Source organism: Tyto alba, unplaced genomic scaffold (assembly GCF_018691265.1).
Source record: "Tyto alba isolate M040663 unplaced genomic scaffold, T.alba_DEE_v4.0 Super-Scaffold_48, whole genome shotgun sequence".
Lineage (NCBI taxonomy): Eukaryota > Metazoa > Chordata > Aves > Strigiformes > Tytonidae > Tyto > Tyto alba.
The window spans coordinates 26,601,795-26,625,634 of record NW_024881324.1 but is presented as its reverse complement, the minus strand read 5'-3'; the positions used below and the strand labels follow the sequence as shown (position 1 = coordinate 26,625,634).

Here is a 23,840-nt window from a genome sequence, read left to right as displayed (position 1 = left end):
AGGAAAAAATTTCTTAACCAAAATGCTTATCAAGCATTGGAACAGGCTGCCCAGGGAAGTGGTTCACCCACCACCCCTGGAGGTATTTAGAAAATGTAGGTGTGGTGCTTAGGGACCTGGTTTAGTGGCGGACTTGTCAGTGCTAGGTTAACGGTTAGACTGAGTAGTCTCAAAGGTCTCTTCCAATCTAAACGATTTCATGATTCCATGAACTAACAGACACCCAGGAAAATGAAGCTGGCCATCCTGTCATTAAAGGAGATGAGGGAAGTTTGTAAAGCCTGAAAGTAACTGAGACAGAAGACTGGGCACACAGAAGGGACTATCCAAGGCCCAGAGCAGGTGTGCTACCTGCTCTAATATTAGCGATTACTTTGCCAACAGAACAGTAGATCTTGTTTCCCGGTTTTAGAAAGATATGCATTACCTATATAAGTTATGATAGTATTTTAAAACAAACCAGAATCTTGTGAATGAAGAAATCATTTTTAAAGGCTTGACAAAACTAAGGAAATCGTACTTGCGGTGACAACACTGTGCTTTTAACTGCATGTAATAGAAAAAATAACATTGTAGGACCAGAGGCAATGGGAACAAACTGAAACACGGGAGATTTGCAGAACACCAGGAAATGCTTTTCCACTCTGAGGGTGACCGAGCAGTGGCACAGCTTGCCCAGGGAGGTTGTGGAGTCTCCATGCTTGGAGACATTCAAAAATCTGTCTAGATGGGGTCCTGGGCAACTAGGTCTCAGTGACCCTGCTTGAGCAGGGGGTTGGACCAGGTGACCTCCAGAGGTCCCATCTGACCTCAGCCCTCCTGCAAGTCTATGAGTTCACAGCAACTGGTATTACAGAAATGTCTGGCAGATAAACTGACAGCCTAAATTTATAGACCAACATAGTAATATGCAGATACCCCGGTACCTCCTTTCTCCCTGAGATGGAAATTTTGTTCAGAAGGGACATAACCTTGGATTCTTGACATCATTAACTCTAGGACATTTTGCATATAGCTCTTTACACGCTCAGTAGATTTAATGTATTAATAGCCTATTGACCAAGGTGAAAACTAAAAAGAACCTGCCACTTTTATTCCCACCATCTAAGGAAAAATACTGATACCAGACTATATATAAAAAGATCTGTGGAGATTTTCTTTTACAGGATGAGTCTTGTAATTTTATACCTCATAATTTTTTTAATCCAACGTATTAAAATAAATAATGCCATGAGGCTGCAGAAAGGATTTCAGGCTTGAAGTGTTACAGTGAGACAAATTTCTTAATAAGCAGGTGTCTTCAGAATACAGCTGAGTGAGTCAGCAAACCTCCTATTTCTATTAGTGCATTTTTGCACAAACTTGGTTAAACCCAAATTAAGTGGGAAAGAAAACTAACAGAGCTCCCAATGAAAATTGATCCCTAACGGGAAATAAAGAGCCTTCACTGCTTCCAAAGGCCCATCTCAAGCCTTATTCGTGCAGGGAAAACTCCAGCTAAGCTTGATGAGGAATGTATTTCCCTAGGTTTTTATTTTGTATTACTAAGCAGCTTTAAAATACAAGTCCATATTAAGTATAATTAGAAAAAAACTACTTTCAGAAAAATCTGTGTCTCAGAGTGGCAGTGAAAGAAAGCAAAACCAAAACCAACAGCCATCGTTTTGATGCATTGTTCCTTTTTCGCTGTAGTGAGTTTAGGATACGGTGAAATTGCCCTGGTTATGATTTGATGGGAATAAAAACCGTGGGAAGCAATGACTCCCCTCTAACAGAAACCCACCTAGCCCCAGGTAGCAGCTGAGTTCTGCAGGAGGGGATGGGTGCGTGCAAGTACAGCGCTGACAGCCTGACACACTGGCCACCGACCCCACGGGGAGGGGGACACGCAGTGACCAACCGCTATTATCACGGGGCACTGCACAGAGCAGTAGTCAGACTTTAAGCAAAGTGGTATCCTGGCAGCCATGTGGAAAACGTTGATTTGTCAAATCTCTCTCAAAGACTTACATATTTGCCTGTCTCCATATATATATATATATATATATATATTATTTGAGAAGGGCCATTCATATTTTGCATAGCGGTATCAAGCAAGTATATGAATAAAAAAAAAAGAGAGATCTGTGAGAAGATGCGTGTACTTTTCCAGGAAAGAAATGGGTTTGCTTCCTTCAGATTCCAATACCAGTGTCCTCCCCGTCTAATGACATCTTGGTGCAGGAAAGTGAGATGAACAAACTTCTATATTCACCTGAAACAGCCTCTCCAAAAATGACTTCTGCTTTGTTTATAAGCTGTCAATCTTTTCTTCAGAACCAGAATATACATCAAAGTCAAGATATGCAGACGTGATCTAGCCCAGGTTAAATTTTCACATTGAAAGTATCCTTCAGAGCTCAGATCAGTATCCTGTCTTATTGGTAAACTTTCATTTGCATCTGTTAGTGTATTTGTCACCAATATGCTTATTTTTTTGATTCACTATAGATTGTCTTAATTCTAATAATTGCACAGACCAAATATCATTATTAGTCATTGTCAAAAAAACAAGTTTACTTTGCAGATGGGTAATATATGGCAAGACTTTGGTCCAAAATGGTTTCTCTTGACACAGAAAAATGATATGCAAATATACATGTCACACTTTATTCTTTTTTTGGTAGTATTTGGCTTTAGAAGGAATTCCTACAACTGAAACAGTGCTAAAAATGTCCTACAGATTAAGATTTATTATGTGCATGTGTTGATTTTCTGTGTATGTATCAATGAGAAACTATATTCCCTGAAATAATTAAAACTTTCAGCCTCTCTCAGCTATTAATCCTTAAAGCTACATACTGCTTCTTTCTTTTTGTGATGGAAATTTTTGAAAAGAGTCTAGGGGATTTAGACACATATCACCCGTTAATTCTAGTGGCAGATATTTATCTAAATCCCCTACACAATTTTTTATTTTTTGAAAATTATTCAGGCTTCCTTTTATCTGCTCCCTTTCCCTTCGTAATGGCTCTGGCTTAGCACTGCCTGTGTTAAAAGTGTAACCTCTTGGTCACCAAAGAGGATTAGACACCTTTATAGTAAAGGAACCAAAAGGGTGAAACAGCTAGGAAATAATTATGTGAGTGTATCAGCTGCACTGTACTTTTTGCAGAAGAGACCGTATCGTTGGAAGTGTGTGAGCATGCCTGGTGCACGGCTGCCTCATATATTCTGAGATTCTTCTGGTATTACAACAGTGCTAATTGGAAAAAAAAACCCTGCAATTGCTATTGCTATTAATATTAATAGTGACATCATTTATTTTCATGCAGTTTGCTCTTTTTTTCACTCTCAGTCCGTCATAAAGATCTTCTTCAAACATTTCAAGTTAAAAAAAAAAAAAAAAAAAATTCCCATTCTTTATACAACTACAATTTCTTGGAGGAACTAAAAAAAAATAAAATCTCCCTTAGGAATAACCTTGTCTTTTATGAGTTTTCTGTCTTTTATTTCAGTCATTTTATATCCAGAAGACTTCAGCAGTGGAGAAGAAAGGTGAAAAGGTGGAAACATCAATGCTTATGTAATCCTCAAAGAAGATTATTCCCCTCACAAAAATGGCTAGTATGACATGTGAAATTAAGGCTATTCATTCTGTGTCTGCACATCACTTGTAATGGAATTGGTGAATCTTTAGAAAAGTTGTAACAACACGAGAACAGCTGAGCTTCTCCCATGGTATCAGTGCAGATAGTATTAAAGTTCAAAGAGCTCTGCAGAGCCTTCCTTCCTCTTACCGTGCACTTCTGCCCACTAAAGGATGATGGGTATACAGATTTATGAGAAATGGGAGAAGGGGCACCACTTGGACTCTAACACTCCTATTAGTCCTGGCACATATGCTTGCATTGTTTTCTCATTTGGACCAGGAGGCTACACCCCTTCCCAGATGGATAAAACACATTTAGCATGTTTCTGTGCCAGGATTACACAATCTGATGTGGTCTACAATACGAGAATAATAAAAGTATAATGATTTTCAGGCACATTGTATACGTAGCACAACATAGGACAAGAATCATTGGACAAATACTTTGTTATTCATTTCATGTGTCGCTGAATGCAACAGTCAAAGGCATTTTATAAGTTTGTTGGAACACACTGCTCAAAAAAAAAATCACATGCCTCTGAAGATCTACTGAGCGTGCCAACTCAACTTCAATAAACTTCATGAGAAAAAAAAAAAAAGGCAATTTATTAGCATCAGGGCTAACATTTCAAGATGAATGCCTAATTAAATCACACATTACATATGAATGCCCAGTGCTTGAAACCAAACAGGATAACTTCTGATACATAACTTCGATAATTGCGTTTCCCCATACACGTGTGCTTTCACAGTAAAATGAGAAAAACTCCCACTGAGAGTTAACTTAAAATCAATGTATTATACTTATACAATAGGATTAGATAGACAGCACTTTCACTCAATCAAACCAGTTTATACCATCAGGAAAGCAATGAAGGAATTGTCCTGAAGAGTAAACCAGGCTCAACTGTTATCTTGATTTTTACTGATTTGTTCTAAATTTAGAAATATTTTCAAAACCTAATGAGTTCCTAATTTTTTTCTCAAGTCACTGCAAATAATACAAGAGAGAAAAATGGATCTTTTGAATATAACTGAAAAACAGGATTAGCTAAAATAGAGGGCCTTCATCGAGCATTTCCTTCCTCACTGTACATATTAATCATATTGTCAATGTATTTTAATAATGTCTTACTTTTTAAAAAAGCAGATTATAAGACAACTCGTGTTGGTCTCACATCATTTATATCTTGCTCTGCTCTTGCCTGGTTTCTCTTAAGAGACAGAATGTCAACCAGTTTCTGCAGTGACAAAACAATATGGTTTCATTTGTTTGTCACTAGGGATATTTTTGGCTGATTTTTCATGTCTTTGTCACCCAGATTTGTAAGGAAGATGTTTCTCCTCATTTGGATATTGGTTTTCAGTGACGATTTTTCATACTTTACTTGACCAATGTGGTTTTCACTGCTGTATGCTGACTTGTGATATGATATGACTATCCGTATCAATTCAGAGGACTTAAAATACTATCTCAAATTTGACTGCAGATAGTTCTGTGAAAACAGATTATTCCCCTACCAGGAGCATTCAGATGCACTTACATCACCAATTTGCTGTCATCTGTAGGGGCTTTTCCAATTGAAAAGGAAATATGTATCAGGTTAATATTCTTACCTTCCAACTCCCAGCAGCCAAGTTCTGCAGTGCCCCTGCTGCCCCCTCCAGCGTGTCTGGATTTGAGCACTCAGAAAGAAGTGTGAGGTAGGGTTTGACTATTGAAGGGTGCCACAGCATCTGGATTCCTTTGGGTGGTTCTGCACAGTCTGGGAGAGGTCCTACGCCATCCCACTGTTGGAAAGTATAAATCAGATTGTCAGCAGGGAACAGTGAAATACTTGAGAATTGCCTCAGTTGAAGCTATAATATCTATGTGTGTGCGCGCGAAGGCATCTGCCCACAAGCAGCCGTTCTCAATTTTAGCATATCAAGTGATTCTTCATAGAGAAACTAAATTTCCTACACAACACTCCTTATAGAAGAGCCATAGCACTGGCAGAAATCACAGTGTTTTAGCTAGCTGACATAACAAAAACACTTTTCACTGCTTTTTTTTTTTTTTTGGGTGGGAACAGAAGCCCAGTGAACGTGAACGTATCCTAAGGAGGCAAATCTAGAACTTGCATGGGAAGAGGAGATTTTCCTTTTTCGCATCCTGCTCAGTTCTCCACATTCTCTCTCTTCTCACGAGGGAAGAAACAACGCAAAACACGACTGTGGAAAACTACATCATTCAAGGCCCAAGTGTGACAAATCTTCCTCAACTGCACAACTTCCTCTGGCTTCTCACCCTGTGAGTGTCGGAGGCATTCGGCCATCGAGACGGCCAGCTGGACGGTCTGACACTCCAAGGTAGTTGATAGAACCACCTCTCACAAAACACTCTTCCTCTCATCACATTCAGACTTTTGACGCAAAAATAACCCTCGTCTAATATCCAAAATGGGCAATGTTAAAACCCGGGCAACAAGCAGGTTATTGCACAAAACCCACTCTTACCAGAAACGTTATTCCAGGAGAACAGTGATTCACCTCTCCAGTGGAATGCACAGTACTTGCCCCTAAGCATGAAACATCTTAAAAGAAAGAAATCCGAGGACTCTTTTTTTTTGCTTTTTTAAATGAAAGTAAGATGTGGAATGCACTTTTAATGAAATTTTAAATGTGATTTCTATCTATATATGTAATGTTGTTTTGCTTTGTTTTGTACAGATAAAGGGATTTAGAAAATTCATAGCCTTAATACCACTGTTAAGAACAAGCCTCAACTTTTTAATAAAATCTCTTTTCTAACACCTCTGAGATGTCCAGATTATACAATACAATACAAAGTAAACCTTTTAATGCCTTGGGTTAGAGCTTACTGCGATTATGGAGGTAAAAAAGTGTGTATCATACCATTAAACATCTACTCGACATACAAAGAGCACAAGCTAAATTAATTCCTTGTTTAGATCTATAACAGCTAATTTAATTGGTTATGAGTCAAACAACACAACAATATTTGCACCGGGAAAGACCTAAAATCTCTAATTTTCTGAAAGCATCAATCATTATTTAATCTAACTTTAAAAATCTACATAGAGCTTAAGGGAGAATCAGTCAAGTCTCATCTAAAAACAACTAACGTAATTTAATTTTAACAAGGTTTTGCTAGATTACTACCATTGAGAACACAAGTCACTATTTTTGACACTGACCTGCATGACATACTTGTCTCTAAATCGGGAAGATGTGGATTTGACAGATGGGCCACCCGCTGGATAAGGAATAGGCTGGAGGGTCGCACTCAAAGAGTTGTGGTCAACGGCTCAGTGTCCAAGTGGAGGCCAGTAACAACTGGCGTTCCTCAGGGGTCGGTACTGGGACCAGAGCTGTTTAACATTTTTGTCGGCGACGTGGACAGTGGGACTGAGTGCGCCCTCAGCAAGTTTGCCAACGACACCAAGCTGTGTGGAGTTGCCAACGCACTGGAGGGCAGGGATGCCACCCAGAGGGACCTGGACAGGCTTGAGAGCTGTGCCCGTGAAAACCTCATGAAGCTCAACAAGGCCAAGGGCAAGGTCCTGCCCGTGGGTCGAGGCAATCCCAAGCACAGGTACAGGCTGGGTGATGAGTGGGTTGAGAGCAGCCCCACAGAGAAGGGCTTGGGGGTATTAGTGGATGCAAAACTGACTGTGATCCAGCAATGAGCGCTCACAGCCAAGAAAGCCAACCGTGTCCTGGGCTGCAGCCAGAGCAGCGTGGCCAGCAGGGCCAGGGAGGGGATTCTCCCCCTCTGCTCTGCTCTCACGAGACCCCACCTGCAGTGCTGGGGCCAGCTCGGGGGCCCCCAGCGTAAGGACATGGACCTGCTCGAGCAGGTCCAAAGGAGGCCCTAAAGATGGTCAGGGGCTGGAGCACCTCTCCTATGAGGCCAGGCTGGGAGAGCTGGGGGGGCTCAGCCTGGAGAAGAGAAGGATCTGGGGAGACCTTGTAGTGGCCGTCCAGCGCTTAAAGGGGGCTTATAAGAAAGATGAGGACAAACTTTTTAGTAGGGCCTGTAGCAATAGGACAAGGGATAACGGTTTTAAACTGAAAGAGGGCAGATTTTGATGAGATCTAAGGCAGAAATCCTTCCCTGTGCGAGGGGTGAGGGGCTGGCCCAGGGTGCCCAGAGCAGCTGTGGGTGCCCCCTCCCTGGAAGGGTTCAAGGCCAGGTTGAACGGGGCTGGGAGCCCCCTGGGCTGGGGGAAGGGGGCCCTGCCCGGGGCAGGGGGGTTGGACCTCGATGATCTTTCAGGTTCTTTCCAACCCAAATCATTCTATGAATCTATGATTTCTTTCTAAATTAAAGCAGAACAAACACCAAAGTGGAAAGCTAGTGGGACCATTTAATACACACGAGCAGTTACTGAAAACCAGAAAGTTGCTCAGATATGAAATTCACTGCACTGGACAAAAGTTATCATAGTTTAAAAGAACTGGCACAGCAATACCCAGTGGTAGTTGAGAAACTACAGGAAAATTGCCTGCTGGAGAAACAATCCCTTTAACTGACACTATTATAGAGCCGTGCCTTTGAATTTTTTAGTACATTTCTGCCTTTAAACCAGTAAGTTGATTTCACTGCGTGTGACTCAGTTCTCCTTTCTTCTCCATATAAATCACCATCCTTGCCAGAAATGACTTCTTGCCAGCTCATAAAAAATACATTAAAACCTGCTTCTTATTTTAACTCTTGGAATTCAATCATTTGCGCTGTCAGAATTTTTTGGGAAACAAATGAGAAACATATCTTACAGCTCAAATCTGACCTCACACCAGATTTAGGTTTTGTACCTTATTAAGTCCACTAAGGAACGACTTGTGATGTCCAAGGGCACCAATTCAAGTCTTCATCCATCTCATTCCAGTTTGCACCAATTATGGATGCATTATTCAACTGAATAGGGTTTGCAGAGGGTATTTACTATATTATTTCAGGGACAATGTACGTATAATGTATCAATTGTGCTAGATCTACCCAATATGTTTTTTTGTGCATATGTGGGGATAGAACCTCTTTTTTAAACTTGGGTATTTACACTCCCAAGAACTACTGAAAATTAGCTGTTATAAATAGAACTGTATATATGTTCATGCTGTGCTGGTACGTATAAAGCACTAGAAATTATACTTGAGATAAATTAATATTTAATGTGGTTTTTCCATTCCGCTCAGTAATGAGAAAACATTTAAAAGAAAATGTGAGACAAATTACAGCATTCCCCTGCCCTTCTTGCAACTCACTTCCAGCATGACGGCATTGATCTATCACCAGCTGGGGAGGAAGACCTTTTTCTCAAGACACGGTGATGTGTCAGGGTCCTTGTAAGGGTGATGGAAGTCTTTCACATGCACGTGCAGTGAAGGCTCAGTAAATCCAGTGACACTGGATAACGTCCCGTGCTATTCTTCAGATGTGGAGCGTGTGCCCGGAGCAGCTGAGCGGCATGCTTAGGGAGGGTGTCCCTGCCATCCACACAGAACAGACGTGCTGTGTCTGTGGTAGCCTCGTCAAGGTCATGACAGAACTGTAGCTGCTTTCTAGGAGGTAGAGGTCGCAAGCAACTACGACCTGTCATGTACTCCCTGTCCCCACGTTTCAGCTCCTCTCTGCTCCTGCATGCGTGGTCTCAGCTAACCCTTCACTGAAGGGCTTAATGGCTCCTGACATCTTCCGCGTGGCCGGGACCCGTGCCCGCAGCTGCACAGCCCAACTGCTGCAGGGCATGCAGGACTGATACGGGTCAGACAAGAAGCAATCGCAAAGGTCTTTTTCCTGATCTTCACCCATTGGTTTCGTATTTCATAAATATAAACATCCATTGCGTGAGTGAAAAAAATATTCTCCCCAAAATGACATTACAGTCCATTTTCTCAAATGGTGTCTAAGGCATGGCAGAAGTTGCTTTGTAGTTGACATTGATCAATATTAATGAACCAAGGCAGCATGCTAAACAATTCTACCCAGTGAATTACTGGAACGGTTACTGTATTGTTGCAGACCATCAGAAATGGTCAGTAAGGTCTATTTCAGATAGGCTGTGGATGTAGTAGGATCCTCTGAAAAAGAGGACGACTGCATGCAATTATTCTTCCTAGCTTATGCTAAGGAGGGAAAAAAAAAAAAAAAAAAAAAATCATAAACAAATATTCCTTCCAGGCTTCTCTCCCTCAGCTGAAATTACCCACATATATTGTGGTTGAAGCTGACAAACTGTTTGTTACGTGGGTGAGATACAAATCTCTCATTTCCTGAAACTGGTGCAAAGAAAAGATGAAAGCCAGGAAGAATAAAAAGCTGAATACAAAGATCTTTAAGACCAACACACTTTTGAGAGCATGAGCACTCTAATAAAGACTCCAAAGTTTTCACATTACTAAGGAACTCTGAGAGGAGAAAAAGATCACTCACTGAGATGTTCCCCTGGGCCACACAACAGATTATCTATCTACCACCTTCTTTCTCATTTTAGTGAAAGCAAATCCATATTTATAGCATAATTGTACTGAATACCAGGGAAAGCTTCAACCCGGTAGAAGTGTACTCTCCATATTTTGGTTTTTGTATTAACAACCTCAAGTTGGTGCGGTTTGCTATTAAGGATTATCACATGATGGTAGATTTTACTGTGATAACAAAACAAGAGTGTTTTATTTTCATATATTAAATATGAGTATTTTGCTCTCTCCCAGTCTGTGCAAAATACCCTACTAAAAGAAGAAAATCTAGGAAAAAACTCAAAACAAAACCCAGCAATGACTGAAACCACCTTTTTCTCTCTCCAATGATCCTAGAAATTTGAGACAGTCTGATAATGCTGTAGCTACGCTTTTTGCAGCAGCAGCGATAAAATTTCTATCAGCAATTAATCAGTGCTCACCAAAAGCCCTTTTGAAATGCCAAAGCCTTTTAAACTAGCAGCCCCCCTAAGACGACAATGATTTCTCACCCCGTGTATCTTAGTGGCTGTGGCAGTTCCTGTGGCATGCCAGCTGTACCTAGGCACGTCAGGCCAAGAATCTCTTTTGGAAACCTTTGTCCAAGAAGATGCATTGGCCAAATCTGTCAAGCAGAAATCTAAAGTAACAAAAAAGTCATCAGAACCACAGAGCTTGCTGTCAGGGATGATGGGAATCCATGCAGCTGATACAAAGGAGGCAGGAATGCCACTATTTAAATCAAGCCAAATTTCAGTTTAGACATGCAGGCCTATAGAAAGGTGGCGAATATAAATGAAGGTGTCTACTGACACAGAGACTACAGGAGTAGGGTGGAAGAGGACAGAGCTGCTGTCCATCAAAACCGGGCAATTTTTGGATACAGTTTATTGTATAAATAACAGTAACTTCCCCAATTTGATGCATCGGTGTTCCAATTTTGGGAAAGGTGTTTGGAATGCTTTCAAAACATTAATCGACAGTCCTTGCCATCTCACTACATCTCGTTCTCCTCACCCCTCTCCTCTCCATAGGAAGCTGAAGCTAATGGGCTTTGCACTATATTCCACAAATATGACAAATGCAAATTATATTTAATAACCCTGTGGTTTTGATTTTGAAAACAACTTGTCATACATGATACTGCAAGATTCCTAGGGTATATGAGATGTTTCTATGTAGGCAAGCAAGAATTTAGAAATGGTTGCTAAGAAGCTCTGCAAGGACCTGTTCAAGATGTTGATTATCAAAGAAACCAACTACTTGGCATATTCACCTTGTGCAAGACAAGGAAGCAACAAGTGGAAATAATACCCTTCCTGAGCAGACCATACTGGCAACACGGCCTTTCATCCTTAATCTCAGTTTAGATTCTGAGCTAAACCCAGGAGCTGCCGCCCTTTCTGTTTCTGTGCTTATTAATTTAGTATGCTTATTAATTTGGTAGAGTATTGAAATATATTTGGTAAAATAGTGGTCTCACCACATGAAAATGTGACAGCTTTATTTTTTATTCTTTTTGAGGTATTATTGCCTTAAACCTGCTATTTCTCCTGGATTGAAGAATTTACACCCCATTTAGCAAGAATGGTAAAGAGGTGTGCCAGTCAATTCATAATGATATATAACTTGAAAAGTTGCTGTTATACCTTAAGGCTCCTGACAGAAGGTGAAAGAGAAGGTCAGGCTCATCTCAGAAGTGTCACTTCCAATCAAAAATCAGATTTTGTGCTAGATTCTGTGTTGACAAGAATGATCACAGATGGAGAACTCAAGAGGAACACGAAGCCAAGAAGTAAGCCTGTTTCTTCTTAGTGAAGAAAGGAAATTAAATAGTGCCACATGTGCATACAATGGGCAGCATAACAAGAAATAAAATAAATATTAATGACAACTCCCTGATTCTTTTACTGAAATTGGACCATACACCTTATTTTCCCTAACTGCTGTTTGTCATAATCCGTGTTTCTTGCACAGATCGAAGAATAAACCCGTTGGCAGCAGTGAGCATGCCAACAGCAGTGACAAAATTTTCATCAGAGGAAAAATTACTTTTCATCTGAAGAGTGACATGATACAAGGCAGAGAGGTCAATGTCTACCATGTCCTTGGTCAGAGATGAAGGCCTCTAGAGCTGAAGAGTTTTGTGGGATGTGGGCTCAGTAACAGCTGGTCACAGGGAAGCAGCAGAGAGAATATAGCAAACAGCGACAGCAGGGAATTACAGTCCTTGGGATCTGAGACAGAAATAAAGTTGGGTGAGTCTCACCTATTTTTCCTGAGACCTTTATAGAAGTTTTGATTTCTATTTTTCCATAGATAATACCAGTGCTGTACCTGGCTTTTACCACAAATGTTACTATCCCACCTTGTCCGTTAAGTGTTGGTTAGTGCTTGAATTAAAGTGATATTCTTTTTTGTTTTCCTTCCTCTAAGGAGTCTGACTTTTATCCATGACCGTAACAGGTGAGCCACCCTTCCCTGTCCTTATCTCACTTCCTGAGCCTTTGTTTTCTCCTTCACATTCCTGAGAGGGAAGGGATGAATTAACAGCTGCGTGGTTCTCATCTGCCCTCTGAGCTCAAACCATGACACGGATCTTTGAGGTTTCCTTCCACAGGTTCCAAATACCTGGTGGTGTGCAGCAATTTCAGTGGCCTGGATGTTGTATATCACTGGATCTAATAAAGATTCCATAGGTATGCCTTCACTATTTGCATGTAAAACACTGTCCATCATGAGCATGTTCTTCAGAACTATACAGCTAGATATTTCAGAGCATAAAAGCTTCCCTTGCTGAGGCACTCAAAGGAATGAGCACTCTAAAAATAGCATCCCAAGGAGAACATGAGATCTGTTCTGAGGGACAGAACAAGCAGCAGGTGACAGCTTAAGCACTGCAGTTGAAAAGAGATTATGAAAGGCATTACCAGGAAAAATTTAAGTCTTGAAGAAAAACAATGAGATCGATGGAAAATATATACGTGTGTAATGCACAGGGCTGCAGTCAGCACACAGGGAGACAATGTATGGTGAAAGGACACGTGAAAAGCTTCTCCTACAGAAAGTGTTGTGGAGCTTTGTTTAGATGGGTGAATTCTGACTAGCCTGAGGAACACCAGATGATCCTGTTGTTAGAGACTCTTGCCTGGAAAAAACAATCCCAACAAAACACCCAAGAATACTGATTTTTCTTGACACACAGAGAAACCGTATCCAGAGTATTCCTGACCCTGACACAGCCTAAAAGATGATGATGATCTGGGTTTCCAGTTACTCCTACTTTTCAATAGTATGAATCTACTGGGGCCCTGAAGTAACACAAGACAATGACAGAGCCAAAGAAGCAGAAAGAACTTTTTTTTTTGTTTTACATAATTGGAACTGGGTGGTTTCCAGAAAGCAAACCAATATACTTGTGTACTTATTTTTGCAAAATAAATGGACCCAAAGAAGTTACCTATACCCAGTTTGAGTTGTGGGTCAAGATCTACACTAAATATAAAGGCACAGTTACATGAAAAAAAATTTCTGTTTTTCTATTCCACTGATGATCGTAACTTGGGAGAGCTGTTTCCAGCCTGATGATCTTGCTGATAGACCTCAGTCACATTTGGTTTTAGTAGCATTCTAGTTAACTTGATAACATATCTACATATTTTAAAATGTTTGGTATGGTAAACAACATTCAAGGATCATGGGGTGAGAATAACGCGTGCTGCAGGAGGCTCACAAGGCTCCCTTAAACTCCTGAACTGAGTAATAGCCACAGGTGAGAACAGGTATATGGCAAGATTGGGTCGGCTGTCCAGATTTAAAGGAAATGAAGTGAAAAAAGGAAAATAATTAGAAACGTATTTCTAATGTTTGTACTGCAAAGCTGTCCTGTGCACTACAAAATTAATTTTGGAAAGAGTAAATTTATTTCCTTGATGCGGAAAAGCCTAGTTAACGCAAACCTGAAAATGGGCACTTTTCTTTTTTTTTTACTTTGGATTTTAAAAATTGTATTAAACCCATCCATTAGACAAACAGAAGCAAATCTGAAGAGACCTTTACCATGCTGCATGCTGATAATGAATGCTTATAGAAACAGACAAAAGATATCTCAGAACCGGCAGAAGCACATAAATTGTAAAGGAAATCAGCCAAAAGAGATTAGTTCTTTGGCCTGGAGGAGGAGAGGGATCTTTTATAGGGAACCTTTAAAGCACAGAGAATTCTGACAGGGACATTGAAACAGTCAGTAGTACAGAGTTAAAAATATGAACCCGAGATCCATAAATCACAGGGGAAATATAAGAGTTTAAAAAAGACTTTATATAGTGTGTGTGCGCGCGCGTGTTGATAAACAGAGCTTCAGAAGAGAAAGGCGAGTTGCAGTACGACCCATTCATATCCAGACAAGCTATTTTTGTTCCTGCACTTTGAATAACTGCAAGCATAGTGTGTGGGAACTGTTAATTCAGGAACAAGGATGATGACTGCTTCAGGGGGTAAAATTAGTTTGCTTTGGCACTTTTTATCTCCCTGTAGCCTAATACAGGAATCCCAACAAAAGACCACAATAAATTCAAGTTATCTAACAACTATTTACCTAGAAGAGCAGGTGAAATTAAAGTCTTACTAGTCATGACTCCTGAATTTTTCAGTACCTGAATCTTAGCTTGTTAGTGTTCATAGAACTTTTCCACATTAATACAATTCACCTTTATGAACTCAGGAATATTTTCAATAGTGATTTATCTCATTTATTCGAATACCCTGTGCGCTTAATTGCTTACTCAAATTAATATTTTCCTTGAGCAATCTGAGATAGGAATAAATGGCAATGGAAAAGACTAAGTCAAGAAAGAGATAGAGAACTACCTGCTACCGGCACAGATAATTTGAAAAAGTTCATAAATCAGTACCCACTCTCATTGCTATTTAGTGTGTGTACTGATGCAACACCATCTTTCTCTGTAATATCATTCCCAGCACTCCCCAAATTTTAAGCTGTTAATGGGAAAACAAGGAGACAAATACACTTTGAAAGTCAAACCACCTAGAATAAAAACCTATAGCACCTCAAATAACTGGAGGAAGCTATCAAGACTGTACTTCTCAACCTTTGCTTGATAATGACATTAAATATATCAAAACAATAATGCTCATTTAACATTCACTCATACGGCTTCCTTCAGTCCTGCACAGTTTTCTCTCAACATGCAGAGGGAGAGTACAAGACTAACTTTAAAGCAAAGAAGCATACAAATATAGGCCTGATGTTTGCTTGCATCAGGGCTTCTCTATACACATGTGGCTGTGTGGAAGTACCTGCAGATTACATCTGAATGTTAAGACTCACACATTTCTTTATAAATGGCTTCCTTCAATAGACTGAACAATTTACAGCATTTATGGCATTCACAGTGTGCCCATGACTACAGTTTCCACATAATGTGCATCTTTCTCAAGCATACATACTTTGTTACTCCAGAGTCATACTCTGCTTTAAGCTCTCAGCTAATTAACAAAGGCAGTAGTTTTGTATATTATGCATCATGTACTTTATTTCTAATACAGTGCATTAATTACTTGTACTTTAAATGATGGGCACTTCAACTGCTCGCAGTGCAGCTGCAAGTAACTTTCATTACCTGATCTTGTGATTTCTTTTTCTTCTTCTTCTTCCCCCAGCACCCTGAACTCTCTGCGTCTTTTCCATTGGCATCACCACAGAGTAATCCATCAAGTTCATCTGTTCCCATCTGCTGTCCCTGAGATGTTTCTGCAGCTAGCCTGTATGAGAGGTTCCTCAAAATGCACACACAGTTTTCAACGGTCTGAAAAGTATGACCAAAAAAAGAAAGCCAACAGAAAACAAAGCCAGAAAAAAGTTAAAATCCTTCCTGCACTCACTCTATACACAAAGCAGAAGAAATATCATCGATCTTCGCACATACATTTTCCCAGCACAGTTCTCAACTGCTCATTTCCGTGTGCTCCCCAGGTAACCACAGTTTAAGAGATTTAGGAATTTTTATAGAAAGATATCTGCATCCTGTACAATAATTTTCCAGGAGTTTTTTTCACTGTCATTCTGAATTTCATGCTGGAGCCCCATGTGAAATAAGCTGAGGTAAAAAGTGACCAAGAGAACCTGAACACACCCAGAACGTCAGCGAACTCCCACCTCAGTGAATAGAAAATGCTACAAGCACAAAACGGCAATAGGTTCTGGGTTTCATTTGATTTTTCTTTTTTTTTTTTTTTTTTTTTTTAAAACCAGAAATAATATTTTTTCTGGCTTAATTCTATGTAAATTGCCAGAAAAAATGGGATCTGATTTCTGTTTCACAAGTACTTGCAGCATGAACAGATGATGTTTCTCGAGTCCCAGAAGTGAGACTAGTAATCTCAAGAGTCTTGCTGCTTTTACTGCTTCTAGCCAGGCTGCAAATACTTTGCAGGCAGCCTTTCCCTCTCATCCATTTGTCCCCCTAATAGGTTGTGCCTTCCGTAGAAGATGCTGGCAGGAGTCCAGAACTGGAGTGAGAACCAGTGGTGGAAACTTCACGGATAATTCAACATAATTTCTGCAAGTCTAGAAGAAGTTCAGTTTAGACTTACTTGAAGTCTACTCATTTATAGTTGGTTCAATTTGGTTTGACTATCCCTAATAAGAAGGATATGAGCTTAATCTTCTGGAGACAGGAAAAGCGTAGCTAAAAAAGCCAGTCTGTGTCTGTCTATGTTTATCTCAACTGTTCCTAATGCTCAATAGAGATAAAAAGAGATAGTCACTACATCCTAGTTCTGTTGCTCCATTAACCCAGAACAGAATGATTGTGAGGCTTTCGGCTCTGTCTTACTCTGCCATATTCACCAGTGAGGCAAACAGATGGGGCTTCATTGACTCTCACATACTGCATGAGCTTACGCCAGGTATGCATTTGGCACACAGCTTTTGCCATGACATTAAGTTCCAGAGATGATACTGAACTCAGACTCATCTACACAGGATTATTTATTTATTTTTAATCATGGATGAAACTTCACATTACACTACTACTAATCTGAAGTCGCCAGCCAAATACATAAACACATGTAGAAATATATACATAGAAAGAGTTCTTAGTGCACCTTTCATACCCGAAAGCTCCCCAGACCTCATAGTGACCATAAAATTTTCAAAGATTTTCCTTCCTCTTTTACTTTTCTTTAACATTTTCCCACGTGACATCTATTCACTCTTGCTAATATTTACTTCCGCACAGCCATAGTGTGCTGAAGTTAAAGCTTTGCGTTTGTTGATTAAGGTTCCAAATTTTAATTTCCCCTTTTTACAATTAATAGTTTTCGCACCTAAAATTCTCATTATGTCAAAAACAAATAAACTGAGTCCACTGTCAGGACAATGTTACCTCAAACTAAAAACTGATAAGCAAACTTCCAAGGCTCAAATGCAACCAACACCTCCTTCATGAAGGTGAACTCCTACAAGCCAAGAAAGCTGGTCCTAGCCATGCAGCCGGACAGACTTCACCCCTTGACTTGCAGCTTTGAATATTCAGGGATCCTTATATTCCTCATTCCTTTATCAGTTCCATCATAAGAGGACTAAACATGAGTTCCACAGTCTTTCTATTTTAATAGATCAAACTAAAACTGTGAACATTAACTTCATCAGGTAACCATGTTTTAGCTTTTTCTTATTACACATTTATAAGAAAAACTGTTGATAAGGTGCTTGTAGTGCTGCTAAGATTTATGCACTCTTAATTTCACCAGCGTGAGGAATAATTTTAACAAAATCTGCATGTGCTTCTAAGTCCCCCATCCTCTTCCAGAGTCTGCAAGAGCAGGGACCTGTTCAGTCACTAACTGTATTACAAAATTATCTAATAAGGCAATCATGGAATTTTGAAAACCACATTCATAACTTTAAAAGAAAGTTCAATTTTTTGTTAATATAGCACCATTTTTGAAACTAGATTTTGAAGCAATTTAGAGTCACTTATTTAAATATTTAATTAAAATTACCTTCTACTTTGAGATAAAGATGCAAGGTAAGAAGCTACACTATGGTGTTCTGCATTTAGCTGCACAATTGCTTTATGTCACACAGCTAGAAACCTGAGACAGGAGGTTGAAACTACTAAGGCAGAGAGAATAATTTTTCTCTCATTTCTTCCTCCATATATGACTTAGCCTGCAGTTTTTCCAAGCCATACCAGCTACAAATGACAGTACAAACAGCACAGTCTACATGAACAAGGAGAGGCAAAACAGGGAACTTACTGCACTCCTTATTTAGCCTTTTTAACAATAAAACAATCTTGAAAACAGTTGGGGCACCTACAAAGAAACTGCTGAAAAAGCAGCAGCTGAGCTCTGAGATGGGGCACAAACCGACTTCCCCCTCATTCCACCTACCTCCTACTCTGCTCCAGTGAAGCCCCTCTAACTTCTCTTTCTGCTAGTCAAGTAGAATCAGAGAGCTTTGAAAGGCTCCCTGGTCCAGCTCTTCTGAAGCTAAGAAAGCTAAAAAACGTGGAAAACTGATTATAGACTAATGGGTCGGGGTGTTTTTGTTTTTTGTTTTTTTTTTTTTTTTTTTTCCCCCCTCTCTCATTTGGTTGTTTTTTTCTTTTGGTTCTTTGTATTTTCTTTCTTTCTTTTTTTTTTTTTTTTTCCCTTTTAAAAAACTAAAACATGCTGCTAGCACAGCACCACATGCTACAAACCTCTCATAATTCTTCTCTTCTTCACCTGAATTTATAGGTAAATTTCACCTATTTGGTTCAAGCTAACAACCAGGAAGTTACGGAGATTTTCCTTCTCCAATCTGTAAACTCACAGAGGCCCACGGACCACTATCTGTGAAGGATCATTTGGAAATACACACCCAGGGGGCTTTAAAACTCTGATGCGTAAAAGGCTGCTCTCCTACAATTCTTAGGGGTTTGCAAATGGACCAAGGTTGCCCTAGAGCAGCACTTGTAATTAATTTAGCACCATACACTGCAAAAGGTATTTGAAACTAGCCTTTTTTTCCTCCCTGGAATACTGTAATGTATTACAAATCTTCAATCTGTAAATGCTATAAGTCTTTTTAATTAGGCACTGCCTATCACCTTTGGAGAAGCATGTTCATATCCTAGTACTTTCAGAAGAGTAAAGTTGACGTGAAAACACATCTTAAAACAGTTGTTATTGAAAGCATTCATTGATCTTCTTCAAAGAAAAAATATTGTGGTCGTAATGCAAAACTGCCTATTAATTGCCCGACTTTTTTTCTGTTTGTTTGCCTTGTAAGCCTACCTCACTGTTACAAGCTTTATTTTACCGTGGGTACTGAAAATCAATTTTAAGGTAAACCTGGTAGAGCAATGTAAGGAACTTCACATGGAGCATGACGTATTTGCTCTTCTTAAACCAGTATCATATTTTCTCCCTTAATAATCCAAGTGAGAGAATGACATGTTTACCTGTGCACACTACAGGGGTACACACAAATCCAGTACTTAACACACAAAAGTGCACAGCTCAACAGAAGGAAAAAGATGAGCTAAAATTATACTTTGCTAAGGCACCCCTCACGACGCATTTTTTTTTTTTTTTTTTAAATCTGTCACTTTATAGTCCTGATGTACCCTGAATACCTGGGTTTCTTGCTCCTTAAAAGACAAAGATGACAAACCTTACTATCAATTTCACTGCTCCCCAGAGCAGACTGGATCACGTACAGCAACGCATCCGTCAGGCCGTCACACTCCCTCATTCTTCTGCGGGCCTCCTCTCCAGCAGAGCTGACATTCCTGGAAGGCAACAGCAAGGGTCACCACCTCCCCCTCTTGAAAACTCACAATTAACACACGGATAAACCACTTGTTTTCTTTTCTCCTTTCATTAGGTCAGAGCTGTGACTAATGAAGACAGCTGCGAAGGAGCTCAGGGAATGTAACAGGGACAAACAAACCCAAGTCATCAGGTCCTCCACAAGAAGGGGCTGAGAGGCCCAGCAGCATGCGCCCACCTGAGCTGGGAGACTCAGGGCCTACTAAAATTTGGAGAAGGGTTGATTATTTTTCTTTCTTTTTTTTTTTTTTTTTTTTTTTTTCCTTTTTAAATGTATGTCCTAACGTAGCGAGAAAGTGTTTTTAAGGTGTTCGTATGTACGTACAAACAAGGCTTTAAAAAGTCTAGAGCTTTTGCCAAAGAAATCTCCTAGGATTTGAGGAGTTCAGGAGTTAGGGCTCTCAACCTGAGAGGAAAAATACTATCAAAGCATAACATACAACACCTGGTGTTGCTCACTTCTCATTTTACATGAGTGTTTCCTTTTTTCTCTCGTTTTGAGAGAACATTATTGCCTCAATCTTCTCTATACCCAGTTACTCACAAGTTGTTTTACATTACAAAATTTAAAACCTCATCTTATTAGAACTGAGCTCCTCAGACAGGGCCAGAGGGCCTTCCGAACACATTTCTAAAAACCCAATTAAAACAAAATTTACTGTATAACATAATGTGTCACAAAGCTCAAAATACTGATACATAAAGAAACAAATATGTATGAATGAGCATGTATAAATAGAACGTATACTTGCTAACATCAAGACCCCCTGAGAAAAAACTGCATTCAAATTTGCACAGCAGTTTTGACTCGGAAGCGGGTGAATTAGCAATCTCAGGAACAGGTAAGACTTTTCACATGGTCTCCTTCGGTAGGGGAAGACACAACCCTCTGCTGAGGTGGCTCGTGTGTAGCTCCTCTCTCCCCACTACTGAAGTTTGTGCAAAGGAAGAACAGAAAAGAGCACACCAGTGATATGTACTTAATGGCAACGTATGGAAATGGAAGAGAGGGCGTTGGCCCTTTGATTTGGCACTTTCTCCCTCTTATGCCATTTTCAACTGCCTTTGCATTAAAGATTGAAAAAGGATGACAATCCTGGGAGGTGAGAATAAATTTTAGATGGAGGAAAGTGAGATGACTTAAAGACAGGTTTCCTTTCAATTCTTTCTTTGTTCTACCTACTTCATCCTGTTCTGCCTCCCTATCATCTGAAAAAAAAAAGCATTTCCATTCCCCAAAGCACTGAAGAGTCTTCTTAATCAAATAAACTTATAACTGGACAATCCCCCAGGCCCTCCAATGCAGGTTCCTAATTGATTCTGCTCCCTAAACACTCATGATTTTCCATCTCTACTTGCATCCTCACACAGTGCTAATTGGTTCTGCTCTCCTACACACAAGCTGACCCAATTAACTCAAGTGCTGTTCCCTTCACCTTGCAGACAGCCGGACAGAAAACATACAGCCCAGGGGCACTAGAATGAATTCCTTTATCTCCCTATCGCACACTTTCCTGCTTTCCATTCTCCTTAAGACTCCCCAGTTCACCCCGCATTACGTTACACGTCAGAAGTGTGCCCTTCCTAAGGGCTTGCAAGTTTTGTGTTGTCTTGTTCTTCTGGTCCCTGAACTCCCTCATCTCTTCCCCTCTCTGCTGCTGTAAGAGCAGCAGATGAGGTGTTTTCCTCCAGTTCACCGGGAAACTCTCTCCTGTCATCCAGGAATTAGGGTCTGGAGAGCATCAACTGTAAAAAGTCCTCCATTGGTTCTCCCTTTGAAGTGATGGAAACCTTTTGACTTCCCTTTGGGTGGCAGAAATCAGAAGGTAAAATTACAAAGCATGTTTTTTTCCAAAACAGTGCCCATGCCCTATATTTGCAGGGCTGGGGACTTTGCCTAGAGCGTATTTTGAGTAGACTGTCCCCTTATTAAAGGGAACAGCTCCACCATAAATTCCAGAAGGGCAGCGCACATAGAAAAAGCAGAATTGTGGATCTGAAAAATTCATTGGGGGGTGGGCAGAGAGGACAAGGGGGATTAGTGAGCTGCTTTTATCTGAAATTATACTCTCCTAGCCTCCAGGAAGATAGAGGAAGAGTTGTGTCCAGCCCTAAAAGAATAACTGCACAAATTACAATAGGAGGATGCTGAGGAAGCGTTCTCAGCATACCACCTTTCCTTGCAGCACTGTCAAAAAAAAAAAGCTGAAATATTACCGAATCCTTTTAAACAGAACTAGCTGTAACAGTCTGTACTTTCATAATGTATCCAGGCTTCTTTACTTTCCGCAGTTACATATACTGTGCAAGCTTTCAGAATATAGAGACTCAGATGCTGGTAGAAAGAGAGATACCTTCTCCCTCATCTTCTCATTGAGGTGACTTATCCTTCTCTCTAGCATGGCCAAATGCATGTCACCTTAACTCTCCAGAGCCTGCAGAGACTGGCAGCCTCTCAGGTCCTCTGCAAAATCACCACAAACTCCTCCTCACCAAGACAGCAACGCAGACAATCTCACAGTCCCTGAGCTGTGAGCTGTCTGCCTCATTTATTTCCAGACAAACAAAGAATATCAGACCTTTATACAAAGTACTACAGACACACCAGGGGCACATCTTGCACAGACAATGCATTTCTTTGCACTGTGTGGAGGGGCTGTCGAGCTGTTCAGTTTATCATCCTTCCCCATTATGCTCCAGTTGCTTCTGTAATCAAGAAGTGGATATATCGAATTCCCATGACTGCTTTTCCTTTTCTTTTAAAAGTCTCAGTACAGTTGTCGTGCTGACTCATAGCTTCTACAGCCCTCCCCAGATTTAGCATATTTATTTACATAGGAAATAGCTTAAAAACCAAAACAAATCAAAACCTTGCATCAACATTTTGACGGAAATAATAATTTCACTATTTAAAAAGAAATAAATCCCATTATCTAACTATTTCCATTTCACCTCTACTGAAGGAATCATTGTTAACTGAGATCTTCTGCAGAAGGTCTCTAATATCACCATTCTCAGGCTACATAGTTCTGTGAAAGAGAAGCAAGTTCCAGATTATGTGAGCTGTCAAAGAAAACATGCTGCCATCTTAATTTTCTTATTTCTCATTGTTAACTCAAGCACATTGTAGCTGTCAGTGTGACAGGGAGTAAGATGTGATTTGTGATTGGTGAATTTAAAAGTCACTGTGCAAACCTTAAACTGGAGCATTAGTAGTATTTGCTTTTGGTAAAATGTCCCACTAAGTAATCATGTATTTCTCCAGTGTCAGTCTCCAAACAGGTAAAACCACATTTTCTGGATTTTTAAAGAGATGTGGAAATGCAATGCACAGGTTTTCAGGAAAAAAAAAAAACAAAAAAACAAAAACAAAAAAACAAAAAACAAAACCAAACATTTCTAATTTCTATCATAAAGAAAGCCCAGCTAAACCTTGATTACCTGGTAAATTCTGACTGTAGAAACTCTACTCACAAGTTATATGCGAGGTATAGGCTGACGTTTTGAATCTAACAGGAAAGGAGTCCTTTAAACCTCCATAAATGAGTAAAATTAATTTCAAGTGGAATTCAGTCACACAGAATACCAAGAATACAGAGTGCTGAAGACTCACGTCCAGTTTAGTCAGAAGGTCCCACTCAGACCTCCAAAAGTCAGCTAATGTAAACAGCTTCTTCTCAGGAGAGGAACACCAAGAACAGATAGAACAAGAGCTCAGACCCACAGCTCATCAAACTTCTGTTTTCTGAATAAATATGGCAGACCAATTTTGCTAATCATCTAGGAATGGAAAGAGAACTGCAGTAATCCAGGTTAAGTTTTATGGGAAGATGGGGTCACGGTTATCATATCATCCCCTGATAACTAACAGCAGGCGTGATCCTCCAGCCATACATAA

General features: G+C 40.0%; 1 protein-coding gene across 11 annotated transcripts in view; it reads right to left on the bottom strand.

Annotated features, from left to right (window-relative positions):
* CTNND2 (catenin delta 2) overlaps positions 1 to 23,840 on the bottom strand; it is a 699,957-nt gene that overhangs the window by 82,795 nt on the left and 593,322 nt on the right. For all 11 annotated transcript variants that reach the window (XM_042806909.1, XM_042806907.1, XM_042806914.1 and 8 more), the window contains 3 exons: positions 19,785 to 19,902; positions 15,739 to 15,924; positions 5,249 to 5,422 (listed from right to left, as the gene is read on the bottom strand). In XM_042806909.1, the coding sequence (XP_042662843.1) occupies positions 5,249 to 5,422; positions 15,739 to 15,924; positions 19,785 to 19,902 (478 nt within the window). The remainder of the gene's footprint in view (positions 1 to 5,248; positions 5,423 to 15,738; positions 15,925 to 19,784; positions 19,903 to 23,840) is intronic.